This window comes from Andrena cerasifolii, chromosome 14 (genome assembly GCF_050908995.1).
Source record: "Andrena cerasifolii isolate SP2316 chromosome 14, iyAndCera1_principal, whole genome shotgun sequence".
Lineage (NCBI taxonomy): Eukaryota > Metazoa > Arthropoda > Insecta > Hymenoptera > Andrenidae > Andrena > Andrena cerasifolii.
This window is the reverse complement of record NC_135131.1, coordinates 5,521,468-5,548,016: the sequence shown is the minus strand read 5'-3', so window position 1 is coordinate 5,548,016 and position 26,549 is coordinate 5,521,468. Positions and strand designations below refer to the sequence as shown.

At 49.0% G+C, this 26,549-nt stretch overlaps 1 protein-coding gene across 2 annotated transcripts in view; it reads right to left on the bottom strand.

Annotated features, from left to right (window-relative positions):
- LOC143376277 (uncharacterized) overlaps nt 1-26,549 on the bottom strand; it is a 50,779-nt gene that overhangs the window by 8,485 nt on the left and 15,745 nt on the right. The window contains exons 2-3 of one of the 2 annotated variants that reach the window (XM_076826409.1): nt 9,697-9,823; nt 8,966-9,136 (exon numbers count right to left, since the gene is read on the bottom strand). In XM_076826409.1, the coding sequence (XP_076682524.1) occupies nt 8,966-9,136; nt 9,697-9,808 (283 nt within the window). In that variant the 5' untranslated portion in view covers nt 9,809-9,823. Of the gene's footprint in view, nt 1-8,965; nt 9,137-9,696; nt 10,517-26,549 lie in introns of those variants that run through there. The other variant, XM_076826410.1, reaches the window with a different exon arrangement.

Here is a 26,549-nt window from a genome sequence, read left to right as displayed (position 1 = left end):
ACGCAGTCCCCCTGCGAAATTGTAGCACCCGCCGATTCAACTGTATTTAAGTGCTCGGGGTCCTGGCCTCGGGTCTGTGGACATGTAAATCCGGCTGGTGGTAGTTTCTCTTTTGGTACCCAGGTGTACTTTTTCTACGAACTCGCGTATACGATCGAGAAGAATCGAAAGATCTACGAGACTCTCCCTCGAGCTTTCGCCGCGAGGAACAATGATGCCCTACTAAGCGTGACCAGGCCAATTGGCCAAGTTCTTGGGGATTCTGCTTGTCGAGTGTCTCTCCGTTTCGTATCTCGCTGCCTAGATCGCTGTACAAGGCAGTCGTGCATGATTTGCGATGCATTCGGCTGCAATGGATGGCGCGTCCATCGACGAATCCTCGCGAAGGAAGAGGCACGTCGCGTTCCCTTTAATTGAACTTTATTTTATATTGCGCTGCCACTGAAGACACATGCACAATGATTTTTTATATTCTTACGTAATATAAATACAGCGGCCATCAAGCTTCTACTCGTATATTAAGGGTACCCTCCGGTCAAAACGCTTGAAATATTCGCGATTTTCATGAATTCAGAAGAAGAAACTGAACGACATAGAGTAAAAATGCTTTTCGGACTTTATTAGTTCATATTTCTTTTTGTTCAATTCATGAAAATCACGTAGTTTTCAAGCGTCTCGACCGGAGGGTACCCTTAAACGCGGAGCCAGCACACGTTCGTCGTTTCGCCGCCTACAGCTTCCGCACCATTCGAACGGTTGATTCTAATTCGTCGCATAAATTTGACGTTAGATGACCTTAATATTCGACACCGCGCGGTCAGGCTTGGCGTTAGGTCCGCTAAGAGGGTGCCTTTTATGCCGCGCACGCGGAATAAATTTGTCCACCCAAAAATTTCGAGATTTATCGAGCTATTAAGCGAGAAACACATCAGCCAGACGACTCCCGCGGTTAGTAGGTCCTGTCGCATAAATTTCACTTCGCCGTAAAAGAATTCAGCGTCCGCCTGGAACCGGGGAATCCGCGCGTTCTTCTTTTCGATTCAGTGTTTTTCCTGGCGAATCTTAAGGGTTATTAGGTTCTAAACTTCGCAATAAAACGGCCCGTCGATAACGCGCTGTTACGTCGCGATCGTTCCGCGATTAATGCAATCCATATTTCGTTTTAAAACAGCCCCGCGTCGTCGACGGCCGCCCGGTGAAAAATGACGGCGGTGGCTCGCCGTTCCTTAAGGATCCATCGAGAAACGGCATTTTCCAGAATAACACGTTTTGCACATTTTCAGGCATTCCAGCGAGCCTCGCACAGTAGGGACGTCAAACACTTAAATCTTGATAAACGGGCAAGCATTATCCTATGGCGGTCTCTCGTTAAGGAACCGGTACCTGCGACGCTATTTGCGAGCGTGTCGACTTGGCGCACTTTAATGCCCCGAGATACGCTGCTTTCCAGCTGATTTTCCATTTCTAAAACCTACAAATGGGTCTACGTCGTATTCGGCAGGGCATACACAATGCGATACTTCATTCCCTTGCCGTATATTTTCTTTCGGTTACCTTCGATCTTCCCAAGGGAACGCCACTGTTCGTTACCCGACACACGAGTGCCACTGAAAATATGCCCAGGACCGCGAGACAGTGGCTAACAAGGAAAGATCCCGAACCCAAAAATTCAAAAAATTCCGAAACTTTGTTAATATGTAGGGGATTTCCTCCTGATTACAACGCAATTTTTGTTTGCCGCCCAAATTCACTCGAAGGGGGTGAAATTAACCCCTGAAAAATTCGGCTATTTTTCGATTTTCTGTTGTAACTTGCAGACTGTAAGAGATAGAAAAAAAGTTTCAAGGCAAAAGTTACTTTTTTTAATTAGATCTAGCATTTGGTAAACAGATTATTTTACAGTTCCCAAGTTATCACACAAAATTGGAAAATAACCGAATTTTCAGGGGTCAATTACACCCCATTAGAGTGAATTTGGGCAGTAAACAAAAATTGCGTCGTAATCAGGAGGAAATTCCCTACATATTTACACAGGTTCAGAATTTTTTGAATTTCCGGGTTCACGATATTCCCTTGTAAGTTGACAAGCATAGCCCCACTTACATCCTCCTCATCATTGCCGAACATACTCCTTCCCAGAGGGAATGGACATCGCGCGCCTCGTGTCCCAGCGCGTTAACAGTACGTTACCAGACGGATTATGGTGTTATCCTCGAGACCCGCCAAGAGGTGCCGCGCCAGGACATTAGTCATGTCGTCGGGATGGACGAGCCTCTGCGTCACCTTCCCAATCGCGTCAGCGTGGCGATCAGTGGCCCCAATGAATTACACGACTTTCCTGTCATCAATTTCCCCCGAGTTTCCCTCGCCGCGCGCACAACGGCGCCGGTTCCGACGGTTCCGCGGAACCAGCGAGTTCGCCAGCGTGCTGGAGATACCGCAGGTGTATCCTTGATGAATTTTGCTCGGCGAGGCACGTTTCGACGTATCGTATCGGGATTCGTTCGCACATTAGTCAGAGGTGGTAGCCAGGGCCTGGGAACGAGGCTTCGACGAGCCGGCTCGAGCATTTAACCGTTTCGACTGTGCGCTTTCGGTTCCGCCGCGTTCAGATGAACCATTTCTCTTGCTCAATTTATGGGGGTGGGTTGAATCGACCTTTGCCCACGATTTTTCACGCCATTTCGCTATCGATGTCGAGGCATGTCCCTAGCTCGTATCAACAGAATTCCTGGCTCCATTCCAGATTGGGTAACGCAATCGCTCGCATGCCGATCGTTCTTCACGGAGCGCGCGAGATAGGCACGCTTGGAATGGACGCATTAGGCGGACATCCCTTTTAAATGACAGCTGACAGATAGCTGATGGTAGCCGGCAATCAGAAAAGTTCGGGAACCAGTACTGGGAGACGAGGACCAGTACTGTGCCAGCCTCCCGAGGGTCAAGCGGACGTGTCAGATGCCGTCCCTCGCCGTTTCCAAGGCCGGTTGTGTCTCTCCTGCAACCGATAAATAACCGATCCGCGGGACTCGGCTACGCCGAAGACCGGAGGCTAGAGGGACACGCGGCGCAGCGATCAAAAGTACCGCAAGGAACAATATTTCTTTCTGGCCTCCAGGACTGTCCACTCGCCGCGCGCTGTACGGATCTTCATCCCGAACAGATTCCACGATCAGCGAGTCTCGTGTCCCGGGCACTATTCCAGCGCGACGATCGATCTCTTCGCGGGAACTCTTACTTAACCTTCGTGGTCACACAGGGTGTATCGCACCCCAAGAGCAATTTCCGAGTTCAAATGTCGCGCCTTCGTGACTTCCGAAGGGGATTTATCGCGGAAAAAAATGGAATAAAATATCGCTTTTTTCCATAACAATTATCACTGAAAAGTGAAAAGATTCAAAAATTCGAAAATGGTAACTAAAAAATGACGCAGCGGTGCAGTGAACTCCGTATGACCAATTTGTGATTATAAGAAGGACCACGGAGGGTTAATCAGACCTAGACGGAGCTAAAGTCGAGGTGGTCCCTTGGTATTCCCCGGCGAACAGCGATCAGCCTGCCAAGCAGTACCTACCTACACTAGTGTAAGAAAGAAGAAGAAAAAAAGCGATGAAATTTCATTGACTCGCTAAATTTCTCCACGCTTCCGTTGAATCCGCTGGCATGAATATTAACCAGCCGCTTCTATTCGCTTTAGAACACACTATCGCACACATTAAATCAATGGAGAACCGTTTGGCGAAGGGAGCGCTGCTCGAAGCGGCTCCAGTCAGAGAGGATCGGCGCTTATCGGCCACCGGGGCCCATAATTCCGCGATTCCTATTCCGGTGTGACACTATCTATCACGAGGCGAACAGGCACGCTCGGTTTCGAGGATTCATCCGTCGTTCGACGAAGGTCAGGGTTCATCGGCGTGGATCGTCCCGTTGGCTCTCGTTCCACGAGGTCGAGCCGGGCGATCGTTAATCAACGGGTCGTTATCCGCTGGTCGATCGTATAAGGCACAAGTAGCCAGGGCCGCTCTCACTCCTACGAGCTAAATGAGGACACCGCGAAGAGAGCTGCCGGTGTTAATTGCTCTCGGCCGTCGATTATCGTAAATCGTGTCGTCCTGCGGGCCTCTTTAATGAGACACGGCCGTCCGGAGCCGTCGATCGACGCTGGCTTGAATGAAGGGTTCGCGCCGAACCGTGGCTCCTCCATGAAAGTGAGAAGAGGATCCCGCGGTACCGCGGCCGAAACTCAACGCCACGCGAGGACGCTCTTCTCTTATGAGAAGCTTGAATGGCATTTAAGGACAACGCGCCATGGCCCGATCGTATTTTCGGCGTTACGGCTCTTTATGAGCTCGTAAACGTCACCATCAGCTTTTTAAGTACAGTCACGGCTATGGGGTCTTTATGTAAGCCTCGGAGGAGGAGGGGATCCCGCGTGAAAAGGTATCATCGTTCATTTAGGAAGGCTTTAATAATCCGTTCCCCAGCCTGATCGATCGCCTACTTCGACTGGACCTTTTAAATATAATCTATTGGCGCCGATTCGTGACGCATGGAGTCTTAGCGCGCAGTCCTACGCCGGGGCCGGCTTGGAATTATGACAAATGCCCTGGCCGTTGAATTTTTGATCAAGTGGACAGATGTACGAATTTCATCTCCGGGTTTAATCCAGGCCGGAGATAGATCGACGCGATTCATTATCGATTAGGCTAACGGTGCTAATACGTGTGCGAAATCGAGCAGGATTTCAATGCGGTGTTCGTTAGGCAGATTGAATCAATTAGTGGATAATCGCGCGGAGTTGAAATTCGCAAAGGCAGTTCGTCATAAAGCAAAGTAATAAGATACTTTAGAAATCATCGGCTGGCCATCGAATGAATCCCTCGAAGCAAAATCGTTTGTTAATCTCGCCGAGGAACTTGTTCCGCGCGATTCTTTGGCCAATTTGACGCGCAACGCTGGAAGAGGCCTCGGTCGTGCCTGCATGCTAATAGAAACTGAAAATTACAGCCTGACCGTCGAACAAACAATTTTTCCGCCGCCCCTTCGATATGACTAATGCGCGCACGTGTACAATTTACAAGCGAGCCGCTCGATGCAATTAATATTAAGATTGCGCGAATGGCCTGGCGATACCGGTCCATCCCGCGGAGTTTAGAGGTCTTAGGGAGATTAAGGTCGCGCTTGTAATACTGGGAACAATGGGATTTGTTTAACATTCCCATCAAGCAGCTGTAGGCGACCTTACTGTCTATAGCACAGAGGTTCTGCAGTCAGTATTAAAGTGATTTCTCTCTTCCGCGCACTCGAACAGTTGTAGTCACTCCATCGGCTAATGCCCGAAGACTCAGAACAATTCTACGAGCACATGCCCCTTGATGGTTCAGATTCCGCTAGTTGTTCGAGGAACGCGCAGACTTTTAGAGCGCTCTGCTTGCCAGACGTACCTACCATGAGCGGCCGAGGGACGCTGGAAATTATGTTTCCGCATGTACAACACAGAACCGGGGTATACTTAGGGTTGCGCGATTGCATCATTACTGGAGCGGTCGGCGAGAGGCCCCGAGGGGGAGGAAGATGAAGTCACGAGGTGGAATCCTCGCTTGACCTTCTGGAATGAACACGAGGGCCCCGAACGGGGGACTAATGTGAGCTTCGGAACGCTGACATCCCCGGTTCCTCGCAAAGAATGAAAGCATTCGCCGTCGCGCGAGTTCTATGGAGTCGTTTGCGTAATATATAGATGCTGGTAATGTATGCGCCTACACGGTAGCAGGTAGGGAACGGTTGTTTGCAACTTGCAGAACGGTTAGGTGTACTCCAGGACGCGAGTCGAAGGTGACGGTGATTCCGATCGGTATTGTGAGAATGCCTCGCTGTTAAACGACCCCGTGGACTAGGACCCTGGACGAGAAAAGTGCATACCGTCGGGATGGAGTGGAGGATCGGTAGCTCAAGTCTCGAGGGAATCGGAAGGATCGGGGGGATTTAAAGGACGATATAGGGCTCGAAATTATTTTTTGTCGAATATACGATGATGTATATCTACATAATGCCCAAGAAAAGGCATGTACAGTCGTGGAGCCCAGTGGAAAACAAGCACGCGTCACCGTTTTCTGATTTCAGAGGGAAGCGAGGTGAAGGAAAAATTATTTTCATAAGAAATGCGGTACGATACTGTAATTATTTTAAGCGGTACTTTAACTAGATGGTAAATCACAGCTATTATCAAATTTTTCCTGAAAATTACTTTTATTAGGTCAGTTTTTAGTACCTTTTACTTCGAATAAATCATTGGTTATTAGCTCCTACAATTTGAATATTTTTGAATAAATTTGAAAATTGTATCGATAAATATGTGTTGTGTATTTAATAAGTAACTAAGAGATAATAGTATAAATAATTAAACTCTCTATTGGTTATATCCATTTTGAAAACAATGTAAGATCCGTGTGGCATGGGCCCCTCTTCCACTACACATTTGTTTTTTCACAGCGCAAAATAGTGCCATTTATGTATCAGATGATACACTGCTTTTCTGAAATTTCTTTTGAACTTTTCGCGTGACCGATCGGCAAAAAACTACTTCCTCATGAATTTCGCTAACAAAATATACGTTATTTATTAAAATAACGTACTGCGAAGCGCGGTGCGCATTAAGGTAGACCGCATGATGGAGAACGGTGTCTATGAAGTGGGAAGAAAATTACAGCGTTGTACGGCGGAATATTAATCCCTTCGTTGCGGCGTGTATCAAATGTAAAGCGACGTTGGGGTTCGCGAAGGGTCCCTCGAACCGACCGCTTCCCACAAGCTGTGTACCTTTGTCTATTATTTAAACAACTGCTTCTTCGACCAAGTTAATCCGCCAAGCAGCCTTCCTCATCTCCGTACAGCCGCCGCGGAAACGCGCAGGCTCGTTCGTTCGGGGCTCACAATGGCGCGATTAAATGCGTAAGTGAGTATTTATTACATATAAGTGGCGAGAAAGTTTACGGTTATGCGCGAGGTGGTGAAAATTGAGAGATTCGAGAGTCGTAACGGAAGGAACGAGCGACGACGCGCGGAAGGTGCTTCGTGGCTGACTCAGCAACGCGGATGCTAATGACTCGGGATAATTTCCGTGGCGCGAAGGTCATTGCTTGGGGTCAGGGCTACGCAGAAGCGTGCGCTGTATGAGAATCGACTCCGCTTTGAATGGGCTGGTATCGGTGCTGGATGATTTGCGATTATCTAACAGCGACCAGCAATAGGAAACAAACGACATGCGCGGCTGATGTACGCGACGCTGGTTGCGCAACTTTGTGCGCCGCGAGCCTCGGCGGGAATACGAACAGGATAATCCTTAGATAGCAAGCCGATAAGGGAATCGAAGGTACGAGATAAAGTAACTGGTCTTAAAGACTTTTCCAAGTAGCCTCGTTAACTTCACGATTATCAGCGCGATATAAGAGACCTCTGTGGTTTCCCATAGACATAAAGCTTCACGCTTGAGTAAGGATTCTGGAAAGCTGCCACATGAATTTTGATAAACTTCGTGGTTTATTCCAGCCACGCGAAAGTAACACGTCTGCTACGGAACTTACGTAGAAGTAGATACTACCAGGCGCGATATTAACAGCGCGAGCAGTGAGGAGCTTTGATCTTTTTCGCGGGCCGTCGTATCTCGCGCCAGCGTGGCAACTCTCCAATCGCCTACGCGCCGTCTCGCGATTCTCGCAATCCTAGGCATTCGAGATCGATGGAGAAGCATTGGTGCACGGTCACCGGAGGTCGCAGAGGGTTCACCTAGTGGCGGAGTGAATATACTTCACGCCTCCGCCTCTCTCCCCGTCGCTGCTGGATAGACGCAAAACGTGCGCGATTTCTATGGAATCGACAATTTACAGCTACCTTGCCCCACCATAAACTGTAACCGTATACAGACTTTTCATCTCTTCCAGCGTGGCTAGAACCTTCCTAATTTCAGCGCGAGTGACGCACGGCTTCTCATCGCTCACTGTCAGATCACAGCGGAAAGAATGGAAAGACACTGTGGCCGTGTCAGAGGTTAACGCTCAATGCTGTTGCGACTGCATAATTGTTTCACAAAGCAGCCTGTGGCTACATGCTGCGGTTTGGGAAGCGAAGATCTATCCGACGCTGCGGCAAAGACTGGGGAACGAGGATGCGTAACGAGGTTTTAAGTGCAGCGCATTACGTGGTCACTTAGGGATCGAACGGGTAGAAATCAGCGATATAAAGTTCGTGGCTGGCCAGCGAGGAAACCTTAGCTACCCGCTAATTTCCCTGCGAGGCACAGGCTCGAAGCGTTCCAAATTGCAAATTAATCCAATTAGCCCGGCAGAGGAACGGTCTGCAATTATGTTAATTTAACCACACGCCTTCCGACCGACTCACGTGCGCTATTACGCGAATCGATTAAACTGCTGCTTGCCAGTAATAAGGGTACTTATCAAATCAATCAAACCCACCGATCGGAACGAAGCTACGCGTCTCGGTGTGCATGTAGGTCCGTTTTTGTTCTAATCTCAGAGCTGCAGGCGGCTGGCACGTAGAAAATCAAAGTAAACGGATCGCGCGGCACGCGGCCGCTCGTGGTTTTGCCTGCGGCGATGTCGCTTAGAAACGTGCGGCACGAGGACGATTCGCTTAAACAGCTGGGGCAATCATTTCCGATGACACGGTTCGATTGAAAACGGTACGTGCGCGCAACTGTTCGCTCTCGGGGGGGACGAGGAACTCGATTACTTTGACCGAGGAAAAGTGTCGGGTTTTCAATGCGCTCGCCCGCAATTAGGGGAAGAGCTGCTGAACGTCCGGCTTTGATTATTTCCAGGGAGTCAATACAATGTTCCACGGCATGCGATTTGATTGTGCGGACTTGAAAGGGAAGACCCGGACGTTCCGCTCGGTTCACTCGCAATTGAAAGTTGCCGGGCATCGCGGGGGGATTAAAGCCACTTACCGTGGATGTCATTAACGCAGATATGAAGATCCTCCCGGAAGGTAGGAAGCCCGTGGTTGCACTGGCAGGTGCAGCTGTTGTTCGGAGGAACGAGTCCCGCGGTTGAAGGACTACGCGTGTAAGGACTGGCGGTGCCGCTGCTGAGCACCGTGCAGGCCTCCGTGCAGGAACCTGAAGGGTCACATTTCCAACTTTTATCCGTGCCCTTCTGCCTCGAGCTTTAATTACACGGCGAGGGGTTCGATCTACGGCAGGTCCCGGCTACCCTCCGCCGCATCCGAAGTTTCTTTCGCGCGAGCTAACTGTACAGCCGCGCGTGTGCAACCGAGGGACATTCGGAGATAAATTTCCAGGATGAGGAAACTCACGCGCCGACGCCAGCGGGACGCGGCGCGCAGCCTGACCAGCTGAAATACAGCTGTCAAACCGTTACATCGTAATTTCATGGATAATCTGCCGCGAAACTTTTTCCACCGACAGGCTTTATACTCGGGACGTACTCGCGTACCATTTCTTTTTAATATCCAGTCCCGTATGATTTCTCGGGAAATCGCGAATCACGGCCGCGCTCGTTCGCGCAGCCGCGTTCCTCGAGGAAGATGCCACTCGTCCGGGCGAATCGCGGAGGCTGCGCCTGATCATTTATGCGAGAAAGAGTAGCAGGGAACAGTGGCGTGACAGCGAGCGGTGTCTTCAAGAGATTTACAATCGCGGCTTTTGTGCAGGCTTACCTTCCAGCGTGAAAATATCTCCATCGGAGTGCCTGATGACCGAAAGCTCTTGACAGCGAGTAATCTCGAGGATGTTCAAGCAGCCCGCGAGGACGAGAACTAGAAGACGCATCTTCCCCACAGCATTCTGAAACAAAGTGGAGCAAATTACTGTAGCTTCGCGCCGGGGAAGGTCCGCGAGGACGACGAAGATGGCCGCTAGTCTGCAGCCACGAATAAATCAACCGTTTCTCTTACGCTATCAGGGGATCTGTCTTAATAATTCTCTACACGTGGCTGGCGAGTAACGCGTGATGTAACGCCCAGCACAAAAAAAAAAAAACATCACAGCTCAATTGCGAGGGTCCTCGCTGTCGAAGCGTTTCGCTTAATTGATTGCCGAATAATTTCCTGATTTATAGGGGTCATACGACTGCGAGGGCGTGGCCGTGAAATTGCGGTAATTACAGGACTAAAATAGACGGCCACGGACGGCTCCGTCGGCTAGAATTGATAACAGTAATTAATCAACGTTAAAGGCTGCCCAGCAATCAAGCGTTGCTGGCGGGCATGTCGCGAGAAATCTCTTCCTCTCTGCCCGGCAGCGTCATCGCGACACTTTTAGAAATATCTACATCTCCCGAAGAGAGTCGAGGGGGAACTGTTCAGGTTTCGAAGTCGATTGGCTCCTAATGCCTGAGGAATCGTAATTCTCTTGTAACGAGACGTCCCGAACGATGTACCGCGAAATTACAGGGTGCAACGGCATGTAACTTCCGCGGTCGAAAAAAGGCCCCGAAGAATCCACTCGCCGGCTGGAACCGTACACCGTCCAGTGCGTCTTCTTGCTGAACTACGGTCGCACGGAGGCGCCCGCGCCGTTCCAGCGAGCATAAATTACACGTTCGATGCGTGTCGCGAGCGGTGCATCAACGTCACGTGTGTCCACGTTATGCACAATCGAGCTGATGGCACGCGTGAGATAGGACAGCCATCATCGATGGGAAACGCGCAAGAAGAAGCGGCGGGAATGGCTTCCTCGAGACTTCGCGAAACTGTTGCCGTTTTTGCCGCTTGCCAGCTAGCTGGGGGACGAAACACGAGGCTGGAACCATTTTCTTTGGTGGTTGCGGGAAACGGGCAGCTTGCATACCCGTGGAATCCTCTACATACCTTGTACATTCAGTGCTTCGCTATATTCCATCCACTCAAGATTCAACGCGACGTTGTCCGTTGATTCAAGATCGTGCGAAGGATACTCGCAAGAATATCCCCGATGCACGGGACTTACAGGTTTTATTTTACAGGGCAGAGAAAAATGAGGAGTGTTGGGCGGGAATGCCGGATCGTCGATAAAGGCACGCGTTCCCTTCAGGGGCCATCTGGATCTCAAAATGCGGATAATTGTCGCGATCGGATGTAGATAATTCGCGGCTTGCTCTGAGCAAAGGGAGCTGCTGGATGCTCGAGGTTCATTTGGAGAAACGCGTGCATTCCTCGCGCCGATTAATCGCCCCATTCCCTTTTAATTGCCTCCAACATTAATAGCTCGATACGCTACAGTTCCTCGTATCGTGGCCACTGAAATGTAGTACAACGGGAGCTTTCGGAGATGCTGAGTCCACGTAGCCGCTGTAAATGTTCCTGCGCGTGGGACCTATTAAAATGAAATACGTCTGAGATTGGATGGTGACGAATGATCAGTATGTATTACTTTATACGGGAGATATGTAATTTATGATCGGCGAATCGCCTTCTTGAGTATCGAGATGTAATTACCATAATGTGTTTTACTATCGCTCGACCAATCCCGGTGCAGGGAGACGCGCATTAAAATTTCACCACCGGTGTGAAAACTCGCCCGCAACCGGAGAAATTTATGCCTCGGTCAAAAGCGGCGATATTTGCATATCTCGATAAAAAATGTATATATTCGAATTTAATCCCTCGCGTGTATCGCGGCTCCAGTTGGATGACACGGCTCTAAAAAATCCCCATCAATAAAGCCGCGCGTGACCGATGAGAGCGACGAACAAAGACCGATGTTTCTTTCCTGGTACAGACCCAAATAGTTATTCCCTGCAAGGCTGGTTCGATGTACAAAACGGGGCAGATATTCCGCGAACTAATTTCGTCCGTAAATAATAATTTGATATACTTTACATAAATAAAAAAACACCCTACCCTGCTATTGGAAAAGTAAATTGATAGCGTCCGGTTTAATGCACACCCTGCTATCCGTGTAATTCCCTTAGGTACCCACTTGAATTATACTTTTTAAAATTTCCGAAGAAACGATTATTTCTTCTGCATGAAAATTAACAGCGAGAGTGGCTCAGAAAACGAAGTTCCTTCGACTATCACTTAAAAATTAGCGAAAGAAAGAACCAAGTGTACTTTGCGCGCTGCATTTTCACGCCAGTTTTGCTTCCTTGCCATTTTCCCGCGTTCCTTGAGATTCTATGAAATTCCTCGCGGAAAATGCGGTCACGGGTGGACGTGATGGATGCGTGGCAATCTCAGAGGCTGTTTCACTGACTGTCTGTCATTTGCATGAACATAATTACGAGTGTTCCAAACGAGAATGTCGTTAGCACGAATTGCTGCGACGCTTTGGGGTGCACCGTGACTCTAAAGGTATATTTTAGTGCCGTTAGTTATAATTTCATTCGAGTGTTTACGACAGCAAAGAATCATACCTTTCTGAGGTGTGAAAATAAGCTCCTGAAATATTTCTAGATTAGCTCCTCGAACGTCATAAAAGTTCAACCGGAGTCGCGTTTAAATGGAGTCACGGTATAATTTACGACGTCTATAGTCTCGATCGAGAGGTAACCTGAACGTAAATCATTCACGAGGGCGTTTATCTGGCATCATTAGCAACACGCTACTATGTATTCAATTCGTTACGTGGAGCCATAAAACGTGGCTGGATCTATCTCCGATCGGATGTATTTCATTAAAGGACCTTCTTATTTGCTTCTGAGAGAACTCGTTTCGCGGTAAAAATATTAAAATTATATCCGTGTGGTCCGTCGCTGGCAGCTTGTCTACGAATTATGAACGCTTCGGTATCGCCGTGATTACCGGTCGTGATTAATCTTGACCAGCAGATTCCGCAAAAGCCGATAGAGGCGTACCGGTGAATTCACGATACGTTCCCGATTCCTGTCAGACGAAACCATAAATTTCTTTACAGCGACATTAAACAGCCCCCTCGCGAAGTGTGTCATATGTATCGTTCAGCCGGCGACTTCAATGCTTTGCGTGCGTGCATAGACGATGACGATCCCATTGAAGCATCCTCTCACGCAGGAATACATAGTCTGTTCGTCTTTACAAGTTTATGAGTCGTAAATTAATAAGAGATTCCACAAGCTTGTACGCTGCAATAAATTATTAGTTTATTCGCTACTGTTCCTTTTGTAGTTTCAAAGTACCGCTCGTCCGTGGTACTTTGTTTTGGCCACTAAGCTCCAATGAACCACTAAAGGTAAAAGTTTGGGGAAATACAGCTTCGTACATTAAAAGCAACACACTTTCTGCGCTGGGCCGGAAATTAGCAATTTGTTTGTAGAGACAAGTACGATCTTTGCGATACCATCGGAGCACCGGTTGATTTCGAAACGGGGAACCGCAATCGAACGGGTTGGATGTTAATGGTTCACGGTCGGGTGACAACGGAACAACCGGAACGCGTGCAATTAGCCTGCATTTGCTGGGACACGCGTCCTTCTCGGGCACGTTCGCGGGTAGCGTGCAAGATTTCCGGCTCGCGATTTAAGATTATGCAAAACGAAGGGGTCGCAGATGAGCGTGGATCAAGAGCAGATCGCAACCCGAGATCGTACGTGACTGATTCCGCGGAGAGGAATGTCGCGTTCTGTGTCAGGGTGGATGCAGCGCAGAGATCCGATCTTCCTCACGAGTTGCCCCGCGATACGAAAATTATCTTCGAAGCAGGCTGCTCGCCGTGCAGTGCGCTCTCGAAATTCTTACGTATAGCGGACTGATTAAAACAGTAAAAGGAGCAGGGAAAAATCAGGAGTAGCTGCGACGTCTCCCCTAATTAGGTTGTCCACCTGCGCGGCTGCACCAACGAAACAAGAGCAGCTGGATTAAAATAATTTACGTCTAATTTCCATCGCGCGAAGGGACTACTCCCTCCAGCGACCCATCGATCTTCCCGTTCGAGATTGAACCGCACTCTGCTCGCCCTTCATCAGCCTCGACGAAGCTGCAGTTACGCGCGATCAAGCTAATTATTTCCGAGCAGCCGTGGCACGACATGTCGTCACATGTTGCTGATTAATTAACAGGAGCCTGACGCGATACATCGATACATCCACACGCTGCAATCATCTTGCCCATCAGGGGCGTCGATTTCTTAAGTGATTTTTGCCTGCCTGGGTCAATCTTCATCGTCCGCTTTAATTACATCTGCCACAAAAGCTCCACGAATTAACGTTCCTCAGATCTTCCCGGCACACCAGAGCCAGACACACACAAGCGCGAGGCATTACGTCCAGGACAAATAGCAAATCGATCACGTACAACAGAACCGTCGATCCTCCGTGGATCACCTCACAGAATCATCTCGCATCAGCGAGGATCGAGCCAACTCCCGCCGCCTGTTATTTCGCGTCGACCCCTTTAATAAGAAGCCAGCCGGCGCGAATTCTGGGGCGTGATTCTTCAAAATCGAAGCAGTTTTCGACGTGCCGCAATTTGCGAACGTAGACCGGCCGATTCGACGCGACGGAGACAGCTGGGGACACCCAAGGCGTATCGGGGATGCCTTAAGCATCGCCATGCGGAACACTGCTGAAAGACGTTACAGCTATGTGTCCTCAACTTCGGTTGAAAAATGGCGGTAGGTTCCGCTTGCTGAGATTAATGCGTATCTCTGTGTCTAACGTTTGTGCCGGTTATGAAAATTCTAAGCGGAAGATGTATAGCTATCGCATGCTATGACAGATCTTCCATATTTCAGCGTAAGGAGGGACGTATCGCATGTCCCACGAGAGATCCGCGTCATTCTTCCCCGCTGAATATTCATACGTTTCCGAAACGTGGACGCACGCTCTCGCCATACACGTGTACCGATATCAGCAGCGTTTCCTAATACCGAATACTGTACTGCGACATAACTTCCTCGTTCTCCTGTCCCGCGAAGAGCGAAGCCGTCCGTGTTCCACAAAACATCCTTGTAACTTTTTACTCCAGTAAATGCGTTAATCTTTCCACCAAACTGGCGCGTCAGCGTGTTAAAATGCCGTTCCGCGGAGCTTCTTAATCCTTGGACCGTTAGCCTTTGCGGCGAGTGCGCTGTGTCGCGATTACGTCCCCGGCGCGATCTTAAATAATAGTGTAAAATTACGTGGGCTTGCGTTGTCCGCGACCGGGCAACCTCTGTGCTTCTCGAACCCAGTACTTAGTTCCTTAATGCTAGGGGAAGAACCTGCCCCAGGGGCCAACGCCGCGACCTAACACCCCTTCAGAGGATGCTTTAGAATGGAACCGAGTTGCGCAAACACGGATAAACGCAGGTGATTTTGCCATTTACAGTTTCGAGGATGGGATCCCCGAGTTTCTACTAAGACGATTTACATCGAGATTAGAAAGGGATTTGTAATCTGAATGTCCTCGATGAATATTAAGGCGCTTTCCTCTTCCAACACGCGAGGATGGATACCGAATCGGAGGCCTCGTTCCTCAATCCGGATTTATTCCGTTTGCCCGTGAGGGTACAGCGGATTCTTGGCTCGGGAGCCAAGGACTTACGGGCGGTGAAACGGAGAGTTCGGAAAGTAGAAGTTATGCTCGCATTAGAAGGCGGTCAGAGACGCCAAAGAATTTCAGCTAGCACCACTAATCCCTTTTTCTGTCTCGTTATTTCGAATGATCGGGCGTGAGGATAATTCTAGAGAAAAATCAGATAATTTGCCCGGCATTGTGCATCGCGTTAATTTCGACTCGAGAACGATTTCTAACGGTTGCTGATGGCAAGCCGAACGAAATTACAGGTTCTGATGAACCACCGCTGATTCGTAGCGGAAGATGGACAGGGCTGGCGGAGTTATCGAGTCTTCCTAAATTAATACAAGCACGTGTTCAGGAAGCATCGAGTCTCGCGGCGCAAGAAGAAGGATCTTTGGCCTAATACGTCTAAACGGAGTGGTTCGTCCAGGTAAGGTCGTGGCGCGGGACGAGAAAAGTATTTACTGTTACAGCCTCCCTGACACGGTGTTCGAATTACCTGAACATGGCTGGCAAGTCTTGTTTACGAGGATTTAGGATAAACTATTCTTTACCAAACACGAAACACAGTCTATCTGATCTGGTATCCCCCCCCGTGTCAGCGCGTAGAAAGCGGCTGTTAACTAAATCCTACCCATTTTATTTGATTCTAGGTTGTTCAACTTCCGAGAAGACGAACGGTGTCATTTTCAACCGAGCATTCCCCGATTTACACGGAGTCAGGACGGGGTGGTTACACTCTGCCGGTTCTACTAAAATCAACACTCTGTCCTACATGTTATTCCCACTGGCGTAACATTAAAAATCCTACAAATTGGCCCCGAATATCGTATCGAATTTTTACGTCCTCCGCGGGGGAAACCAATATCCTGGAAACGGCTCGGGCGGATAGTATACTGACAAAGAAACTCGCTTCGAGAGGCCGTTCGCGTCTTTATTAGCCAATAACTTTCAACAATTATGCAAATGACCTGGAACGTAACGTTTACCGGTCGTACAGGAGATCCGATCGGGGGCCTAAATCGGAGGCAATGAACTTTGATGCAACAACGATGCACTTCGCTCCCTGTGGCGCTCTGCTGCATCATGTAGCTTTATAGAATGCGTCAGGGTGCTTGCCAATGTCTGGAATGTTTGAATGGTGTAAGGTTCAAACATGTAGGCTTCGAAAATCGAGATGCTCGCGACGAGGCTAAGAGAAGCTCCAGCTCCAGAAACTAAGTATTTTTTACACGGCATTGCTCGTGCAACTTGTAGAAAATCTCGTGGCGTTTGAAAGAGAAAAGACTTCTGCTTAGGACACGTGTTTGCCGGCAAACACGGGGCAGTTGACCGAGCTGCGTTTCGTTTTCCGGAACTTCCGATTCTAATGGCTAGCTCGATCGTAAAACCCTGCTCCTTCTGCTTCTTCGTTCCAATATTTGCGAGCTTGAACGACTGTCTTCCTTCCCAGCCAAGCTGCCAGTTTGTTCACTTGTACAAACTGACGGGCTGCCGAAGGGAAACTCGACAGAGTTTCGTGTCACCCCACAGGCCCAGCGAAAGTCAACGATTCCTTTGGAAACAAGTGAACGTTCGTCGCTGGAGTCCCGCCTATGCGATACAGGAGAGATTCAGCGATCGACTATCTGACTTTGGTTTTTACGTTACATTCAACTTTACGAAGCATCTTTTGATTTACCACCTGAATTCCTGGGTTTGATCATCTACGAGATAGCTTCGCGAGGGTCCTGAGATTCTCATGAAACACTATGAGAGATATTCCAGTGGAAAAAAGAGTCAGGGTTGCTGAGGACGCTGCGAGAAGGATTATAATGATTGCAGGTGAAAGAAGAGCAAGAAGAAGGGCGTGTAAACACACTCGAGGCCCGCCATCGGGGACAGAGGCCCCACAAGTATCATGAATCGTGGCTCGCCAAGTGACTAACGAGCGAACAAATTACTTCCACCCATGAATTGTATTTTTCGCGACACGAAATCACGATAATCGCCGCTCCTCTGCGTTCGGGGTACAGGCAGAAGCACTTGGCAGGTTTCGCCGCGACTTATCGGCTGTAATTGGTAGCCAGAGGAGTGGTAGCTTCGGCCTCCATCCCGCACGGGTCAAGAATACGATCGCGAATTATTTATAACGACACCGACACGCGCTTCATAATTTCGCGGGACACGCGAATAAAGTTTATACATAAACCCCAGCATGAAACTCAAGAAGGACCTTAATCCTGGACCTTCGTTGACGCAGAACTGACTGGATAAGCTGCAATCGGTTACGCTATTATAGAGCAAGCGTACAGGAGGAGAACGGCAAACAGAGCTCCGTCCAAGTGCACCTCAATTTCAATTTCAATTTCAATGCGAACGGACAGGTTGTCGGCGATCATTGAGTCACGCATCGAAAGGCCAATGAACCAAGGCTAATCTCTGCAGCGCGTGCATTGCCAGCACAATCCGCGAATCATCATCGCGAAGCATTAGAAAAGTGTGACCTTGCGAGCATAGATCAGATCAAGCATAGCTTATGATGGAATCACGCGCAGCACGCGCTCCAACCGATCATCAATCCCCGTGTAACTGTCGTCTTAAGGTTCACCTGCGCGGAATAATACCCCGCCGAGTTCATTCTCATGGGGCACTTTCGAGACGCAATGGCTAACGGCGAACGTCGATGTTCCTCCTGAAAGCCGTAAATAAAACGGCGGCCTGCGACTTGTCTCGGTACCGGCGGCATCGATGTTTCTCCTTTGCCGGTAGCCTGGCTCCGTCCGAGGACGTTATTTCTGATTATAATCGCATCTCCCTGCCCTTTGTCTTCTAATTTCAACAGGGAAAGAATTCACGTGAGCTACGGGCCGCGCACGGCCCCAAGTTTCTAACTTTTTGCAGCTTTCTGTTCGCCGGAGCTGCACACTGCGCAGAGCTGAGGTGAAACGAGGAGGGAAATCAGTAGTATAGGACAGCCAACGCACGACACGATCGTTGAGGAAGAATCTATCGACGGCCAGGTCAATTCGACTGACACAGCGGTCATTCGAGTGACTTCCATCGGCGGGGGTGCTACTGTTTGCCCTCTTCTTTCCGAGGTTTATCAATTCCCATCTGCAGGCCTCTCCTAAATATTTCACCACGAAATTAAGAAGGTATTGGAATGGGCGCCGGCTTAAAAGTGCATACAAGCGTAAACGGCAACTGAAAAGCGGTGTCGTGTACAGTGGACAGCGTAAAACGGTGTCCCCGCGACGCAGAGCGATGAAATTTAGCACGTGGAGCCCGGTAAAATCGCGGCCCGCGCAGTAAAGACCGTCGGAACACGGCCCCGATACCTCTGACGCATCGGGAATTTTAACGGATAAAGCCACTGCCGGTAAGCGATCCACGAAAACTGGACGACGAGCTTTTTATGCAAATCTCAGATTAAGAGTCACGGAGGAACGCGCGCAGTTGCTTACTGCCAACGGTCCACGGCAATAATATCGCGAGACGCGAGAGAAGACGAGAGGGCCAGATAACAGGCACCGTGTAATTAGGAAGATCAGGTTCGCTCCAGCCATGAAATCACACGAAACGTTTGCGGATTTCCACGCGGCTTACTGGCGCGATCCTTGATAACCTCAGCAACGACACAGTTCGAAGGTGCAATCGTGCAATATTTCTTTTGTCGGCGCCCCGTTGTACGAATCATCTGAGTATTACCTACCACTTTTCGCGTGCGCACTGATTGGCTACTCTATGACGCCCGAGAGAACGAGATCTTTCGGCTTTTTGTTCCAAGATCTAGAAAGGTATCTTTGTCAATTTTATGGCTGCGAAATCGTACTCTGGCCTTAATGTACACGGAAATAACACGTTTAGGAACACTCGACCGGTCCCATTTTTTTTTCTACATAACCGAGCACATGTCACGGGTAATTCTCACCTGAGGTGAGAAAAGAGCTGTCAGTAGGAAGCACGGGTTTGTTCCTATGGCGAATGGTCGCCAATAAATTCCTGGTAGCCACAAAATGTACCCTTAAAAGGATCGATGTTAAGTCGCTCTGGACACACAAGTTTGTGGTTTCACGGACGCCGGCTGAATTTGCGACGTGGTTTTTGTGGTTGATAACTAATGTATAATTATTACACGGATTCTTTAGTGTAACTCGATCGCGCCTGCTCTTCGGAGGGTTGCGGAATACGCACCACTTGTAAGCGGTCGCTCGTGTGACGAGAACACGGCTCGTAATCGTAAAGTATTAATTTCATCAGGCTGCGTTCCACGCGCTCGCCCATATACCGCCCTAAAACCGCTAACGTGCCCGGTTTTTGGAGAAAAACTCACGAGCACAGTAACCATCGGTGGAACCTATATCTCGAAAAGTTATTATCCGATTCGACTGAAACTTTTTTATTTCGAAGAATATACTTCTGGCTCGTGGAGAAACCAGTAAAATTTAACAAAAATTGAAAATTCGTAATTTTTAAAGGCCTTGAAGGGCGAAAAATATAGGGGAAAAGTGATTTCAAACGTCAAGTGTCGTTATTTTCTCAAAAAATGTAATTTTTTGTCATTTTTACTGCTAAGTCCACGAGCGAGTTTCGGTGCTACAGGTTCCACCGTTTTGGATGAATTTTTTGACGCCTCGACTTTAACGACTCCCCAGTGCCGTCTGCAATGATTAACTATAAAACAAAAAAATTATTTCTATAGTTTAAGACATCCTTAATACAATGCAAAAAGTCCTATTAAGTTATACGTAGTAGTTTTCCTTCAATTAATTCCTAAAGATCACCTATTTTTATGGGATCTAGTCCGGAACACCCCTTAAGCAAATCTGACAGGAAAGGTGAAATGGCTTTCCTCCGCGCGAGGACAGGGGTGACATTCGAAGCCCGACTTACAAGAACCCTTGGTGGTCGTCTGAGCGAGCAGTGGGTGCTTCTAAAACCTCCAGCAGCTCCGCCTGTCACGCTAGTGGGCCTTAAAGATCGGATAATGACAAGCCGCGTCGACGTGATACTCGGACGTGGATTACCCAAAGTGGCGCAGAAACAGGGACTAATTTATCACGGAGAGGAGACGTGTAATTATTGAGATTAAAGAAGTCTCGAGTCTTCATCGAGACGGGCAGCCGAGCGGCTTCAAACGAGCATCACCGATGAGGACGTCCTGTGATTATCGGTTATTAATTCTGATCGAGTTCCTTTGATATCCGCTTCCAAGGGCTGGCTAGCTTTGCCGCTCGTTCGCCGAATTAATTCGTACGCGGAAACTGTACGTACGTGATCACCGTGGACCGTGTAATTACAAAGAGCAGAGGTAATTAATGTAAATAGGGCGACAAATAACGGGCGGGAAAAGCTTTGGGCATAATAGGCGAGGAAGAGCTACGGGGGACGATGACAAATAACGCTAAGTGGCGTTTACGTAGCGCGACCAGGAAAATTAAAAAGGAGGTAGCTAAACGAGAGCCTCGGGAGCGTTGCAACGTGAATGACAGAGCAGGGACACCAATGGGGTGCAGAACAACCAAATATTAGTCTGTTGACATTTTGGTGTGAAAGCTTTGGAGGCTGGACAGGCAAAACCATTGGCACACGTATTCGAAGGCAACAGCTGTGTATGCCGTCAATTCGAGTGGAGAATTTTTAATGATTGTTCGACATGACGCCGAGAACACGGAACAGTTACGCGCGTTTCGTCGGGTGATCGAACCTGCTGGAATTTTTATGATAATTATTGCGCTGCTCGTAAAATGGCGTGGACGAGGTGACGTTTTCGGTAACAAAGATTGGCGTTGCGCCACGTCTCCGAGGACCTCGTCGCTGCTTCGATTTCGGTGGAATAGAGCAGCGCTCGTTGGATGGGTCACTGTTGCTGGCGTGCAGAAATGTCGAGTGCCGCGGGTGAATCGCGATTGCGCCTCAAGTATTAGGAATCGTCTGCCCTGACCATTATCCCGGTTGAACGGGCAGCTCTTGCTCGTCGTCCATGTTTGATCGTCGCCCATAAAGATTCTGCGGTATCATCAGCGCGCAGCGGGAACACACACGCAGCAAGCGTGTACGTGGCTCGTCGCGGCTATTACTATTCGATGAAGAAGGAGCAGCTGGACCTGGATCACATGTTCCACGGTAGCTGCGGCACGGTAGGCCAAGTGCACGGCTGCACTTAATGCAGCTAACCGCGTCTTGCGTTACACGAGCACGTTTAGTTCGAGCACCATGGGATCACAGCAACGCAGGCTCTTGCAGAGGGGTGCATTAGCAGCTCGTAGCGACCCCGTGGGATCCGTCTTCCCGTAAACAAAATTAACTCCTCCGGTTAGATTACTGCAGTGTTCTGCGAATAGTTGGGATTTCTGTTCTACAGCTGCAGATGCTTAATTCTGAGTTCAAGGACACTTGTTGAGTTTGGGGTGAAATGCGAGGAGAAGGAGGACGAGGAAAGAAGCAATGGCGCACCCCCAAAGAAGGGGCTTTGTAAAACGAAAAGAAAACTGGATGTTGTTCTTTAAATAAATATTTATAATCACCGAATGAATTTTATTGAATTTGCATTAAATGAAATGGCACTAAATAAATTTTTCTTAAAAATATTTTTATGCCTTCAACTTGGCTCCCCTCGAGATTAAATCCCGAGAGCGCCACTGGGTTGGGGATTTGAGTGCGTTTGACTTTCCTTTCATATCGCTAACTTGTCTCCCAAAAAGTGCCATTCGCGTACCTTGGCTGAAGATTAACTTTTATTCGTTAAATAACTGATCGTACACGCCGGTGCGTAGCGAGGACGTTACCGCGATGAAAACGAGATATGCCGATTCCGTAGCGTGGTTGCGGTACAAAGTTCCACGAGGAACGTGATATGATTCAATTGTTGAGTCGGATGAAGGTATTTGCCACGAAATGACGTTTCTTTTAACGGCCCGGCGCTTATCGTGATTGGCATACTTTCATTATTGCGTGCTTCAAAGAACACGCGGCCTGAATTCCGTGCAATAATGTTTCCCCAAAAAAGTCGAAATCACTTCATTTCGTAGGTAGCACGCCTGACGAAGTACACGCGCGGCCATTAGGGGGGTCCATTTTTTTCAAGAATGAAATTTAGATTTTCCACAAGGTTGCTTTTGTTCCAAACGTGCTAACTAAAACGTTGCTTGGAATACTACGGTGGGTAGAGAAGAAGAAACCATCCTTCTTCAAACAGTCAATAGCGTGGCATTACACTGAATATTATTCCAGCGATCACGTACAAATTCTTCCCATCATTTTTACCGTTCTCACCCCGACGCGAGCGTGAAAAGAAACGCCGAGTTCCTCCCCTGCGAACAATACGTTCCGTCGCACGACCATAAATTACTCCCCAGCGTTGGATTCCACCCACGACGAAGGACCTCGCGCCCATTCACACCCGCGGAAATCGCAAGCGCGCCTGCATAAGAGATTTATAATTCCTCGCGATAACTTCCGCGAGCTCTTTGTCTCGGCGGACCGCCCCTGTTAAGCGCATCCCCGTAGCGGTAAGCTATGCGATTCCGAAGCGTTCGGGAAAAAATGGGAGGCTCAGATTTATCACCTTCGCTGGTTCTGCTCGCCCACATGCATACCTGCCTCCTGCTATCTACCCTCCGCTTCGTTATCTTCTCCCTTGCTTTCTGTGCCCCCTCGTGAACGAACGGTTTCAGGCATCGTTAGAAAGTAGGTTAGAAAGGATTAGCCGCCCTCGATTCGAGTTCGTGGGTGGCTCGAGCCTCGGAACCCCCGGCACTTTTCACTCTCTAATTGACAGTTTTATCGTTAGACCCTAAAATTGGTGAACGTGCACCGCTGGTGGTGCTTGATCCTTTCCAGGAGTCAGTGAACCCCAGCCGCGGCAACAATCGATCGAAAGACGGGGAACATTTGGCTAAACGAACGTCGAGGGTGAAAGAACGCAAGAATATGGACACAGCGCGGCACGCAGGCCGACTATGCATTTGTTTGCATGCTGACAGGCACGTACGGAAGACGAAACGTGTTCCCGTGCGTCGACGATAAAGTCCGTCTACTCGGCCCGTTCCTTTTTCCCTTCGATGTGTTTGCCTCTCCTTCCCGCCGACGCTTTCCTCTTCTTCCCTCCTCCCTTTTTCTCGCCGCTCGTCCGCTTTCTCTACGAAGGTATCGACTTTGACTGAGCAGCTTTTGTGCAACGCGGATGCAGGAGGATCGCGAATAACGGCGGGAGTAAGTCGCCGGGATTCGATGTTCGTACGGTCTCCGCTATCTGTATTCATCAAAAAGGGCGGTGAACGACACTGAGCGAGGCGGATGACGCGAATCCTCGAGGAGGAGAGAATCGCCGGTTCGTCCAGCCACGAGAAATCTCCGCGGACATCGCGACGACGTGATTGAACCTTTTTTTTTTTTAAATGGCACAAGTATCGATCACGTCGCGTAAGAGATGAAAATTTCCCGCGGAAAACCGTTGCAATTGCGTGTTGCGGATGACAGGCTCGTTTTCTGTAAAAGATGGTCCTTCTTGCTTCTTCAATTTCCATCGATTCAAGTATTTTCTCCGCTAATTTCCTTCGTTCGCGTTTAGCAAAAGAAACTCTATCCAATCCCGGGCTCGACAGTTACTTTGTGTTTGTTCACAGTGTTCGGTTCAAGAAGCTCTATCGAGAGCCAGGTAGGATTAATAATATTTTTGTTAATAAGCGGAGATAGTGTTTACACGGTGCAGTGGTAATTGCTTCGTTCATAAACTTCCCCGACTGCCTTCGAGTTAACGCAAGACTATCGCACGGGAAACCAGTTTTCATACCTCTATGCCTCGCCAGTGTATCTTGCATAATTACGAAGCGATCTTCCCCGCGGTACAAAGTAGTATCTACTGAGTTACGGAGTAATGGTATTACTTTCCGTTTAATTACGCCGCTTCATGCCTATTAAACCCCCGATTTCAGATATATTTAATACCTCTGTAATTCCATCTCGTGCTGATCACAGAATACCTCTATAATTAAGATAAATCTGACAATTAATTCCACCGAGCGCGGCTCCGCCGATGCCACAGGCCTGCGAGTCTATGTTCAGATCATAGAAGAAAGTCGAAGCTCGTGTCGCGAACGATAATTAGTTGCTCGAAAGTATCGCCTGTCACGGTTGGAATCGAGCATCCCCGTAAAAAATAGTACCTAATTGTCCTAGAAATGGAGTGACCGTGTTCGAGTCCTCGGAGCCATCCCGAGGGAGTTAGCTATTGCCTTAATTACGTTATCTCACGAATCGTCCGCTGACTTGGGAATTCGGAGTCTATCAATTTTATCTCTCAGAAATGATCGTGGAGCGACCCGCGGTCCCTCCCAGCGCTTTTCACGGGCGAGAAATTTATCGTTTCGCCGCGTGAGCACCGTTTTGTCCGCTCGAGATCCGTGGCGGTCCATTTCCCCGTTTGAGCACCAGGAAAAGATGGAGTGCGTGTGGCCACTTAATTATCGATGATTTGTTATCCGCGCGGCAGCAGAGAGCGCCTGAAACCTCCGTCATTTGGGAGATTAGATCTAGATCGTCGGAATACCGAAAGTTCTTTATGCGACAGCTCGTTAAGCCCCGTCCGCGTCCGTTGTACGTAAGTACGTTTTTGGTTCGCGTTGAACGAGCCTCCCAGGAATTTGAACGGCGCGGCGCCGTTCCCGATCACCAGCAGCGCGTAATTTTTGTTTGGCGAAGGTGGTTGGGGCACGAAAAGAGGCCCGCAATGTACGAGCATGTACATACTTGGGAAGTGGCCACTTTGCGTGACATTCGTGAAACGGGACTGTGAAATTATTAAGAGTGGATCGATGGAATCCATTAGAGCCTTATCGTTTCGTAGCTCCGGCCTGATGATCACCTATGGCGGAGGGAGACGCGTCGTCGTTTAAAGCTTCGCTCTCTTATCTACTCGCTTACTAAAGAGATAGCAGGCTGGAACCTAACGAATCGAAATATTTCGGTCGTCGGTCTAGAATGAGAAACGTGAAGAGTAGATGAATGGGCGATTCTAAGTAATTCAAATGCCCCTTTCCACGGATACCAGCAGAGAAGGATGAAACGGGGTAAAGAAGCGAAGGCCTGCGCTACCGCGGGTGACTTATGGCCTCGCGAAAGTGGCCAATGAATCATGCGAACGTCAAAAGAACATTCTTGGCCGGTCGCGTTTTAATTAATCTCCGTAATTAATACACGAAACCCTCGCGGCCAGAATATCATTATTACTATGGCGGAAGACGCTCTGTCTGTACGCGCATCGAGATTTCCAGGGAACATCCAACGAGGAGCGAGGTTGTTAATGAGGCAGTTGTAGCAAATGATCCTAGCACGTGCTGTGTTCGCGCGCGCGCGATCCCAGAAGTCCACTTAAGGGGACAATTCTCTGCTCCCCGGCCTAGGGCAAAGAAAGTGGCGTAATCGAGAAAAACAATAGGCGACCAGTGCCGCCGGCTAAATCTGCCCGCTTAGTTAGCTTAATTGAACCATGTCGGAACGCGTGGATTCCGCGGCATCGCGGCTTTTTGCCGCGCGCGCGGCCTGGCCGAGACGGACGGTACGAGCCTGCTGGCGATCCTTTTCAATCGCGAACGAACAGAGGCGTAAATATCCTGGTTTAATTGTACGGGCCGGGACTTCTTCATTAGATGTCGCGAACACTCGTGACGGCGGAGAAGTCTAATTTATGGATCGGGCGTGAAATTCACGAACTGTCGACGGGCTTTATTGGACACCTCGGTTATCCTTTCGCCGCCCGAGTGGAAGATCCGAGGCTCTTCGGGGTCTCTGTTCTACTTTCTCGAAGAGTGCTCTATGGAACTATAAATTCCTCGCGAAAGACACTATTTCCACTGTTTTCTTCTTTTTAAGTGATAGAGTGCATTTTCCCTTTCCTTTTAGGATCCACAGAGAGAAAGATAAATCTGCACGCGGTAATAAAGATTTCTGCACGCGCCGACAGGCGGAATCGCATTCTTTTTCAATCGATGACATGCGGCCAGGAATTTTGAGAATAAAATTCCGCGTTTGCGTTTTGGCGACAACCGTTATACTTCTTTGGCAGAGGGGAAAAGAATGCGCGAAAGAACGAGGAACCAGGGCCTGCGCTCGGGATGCGTACACGTTTGATA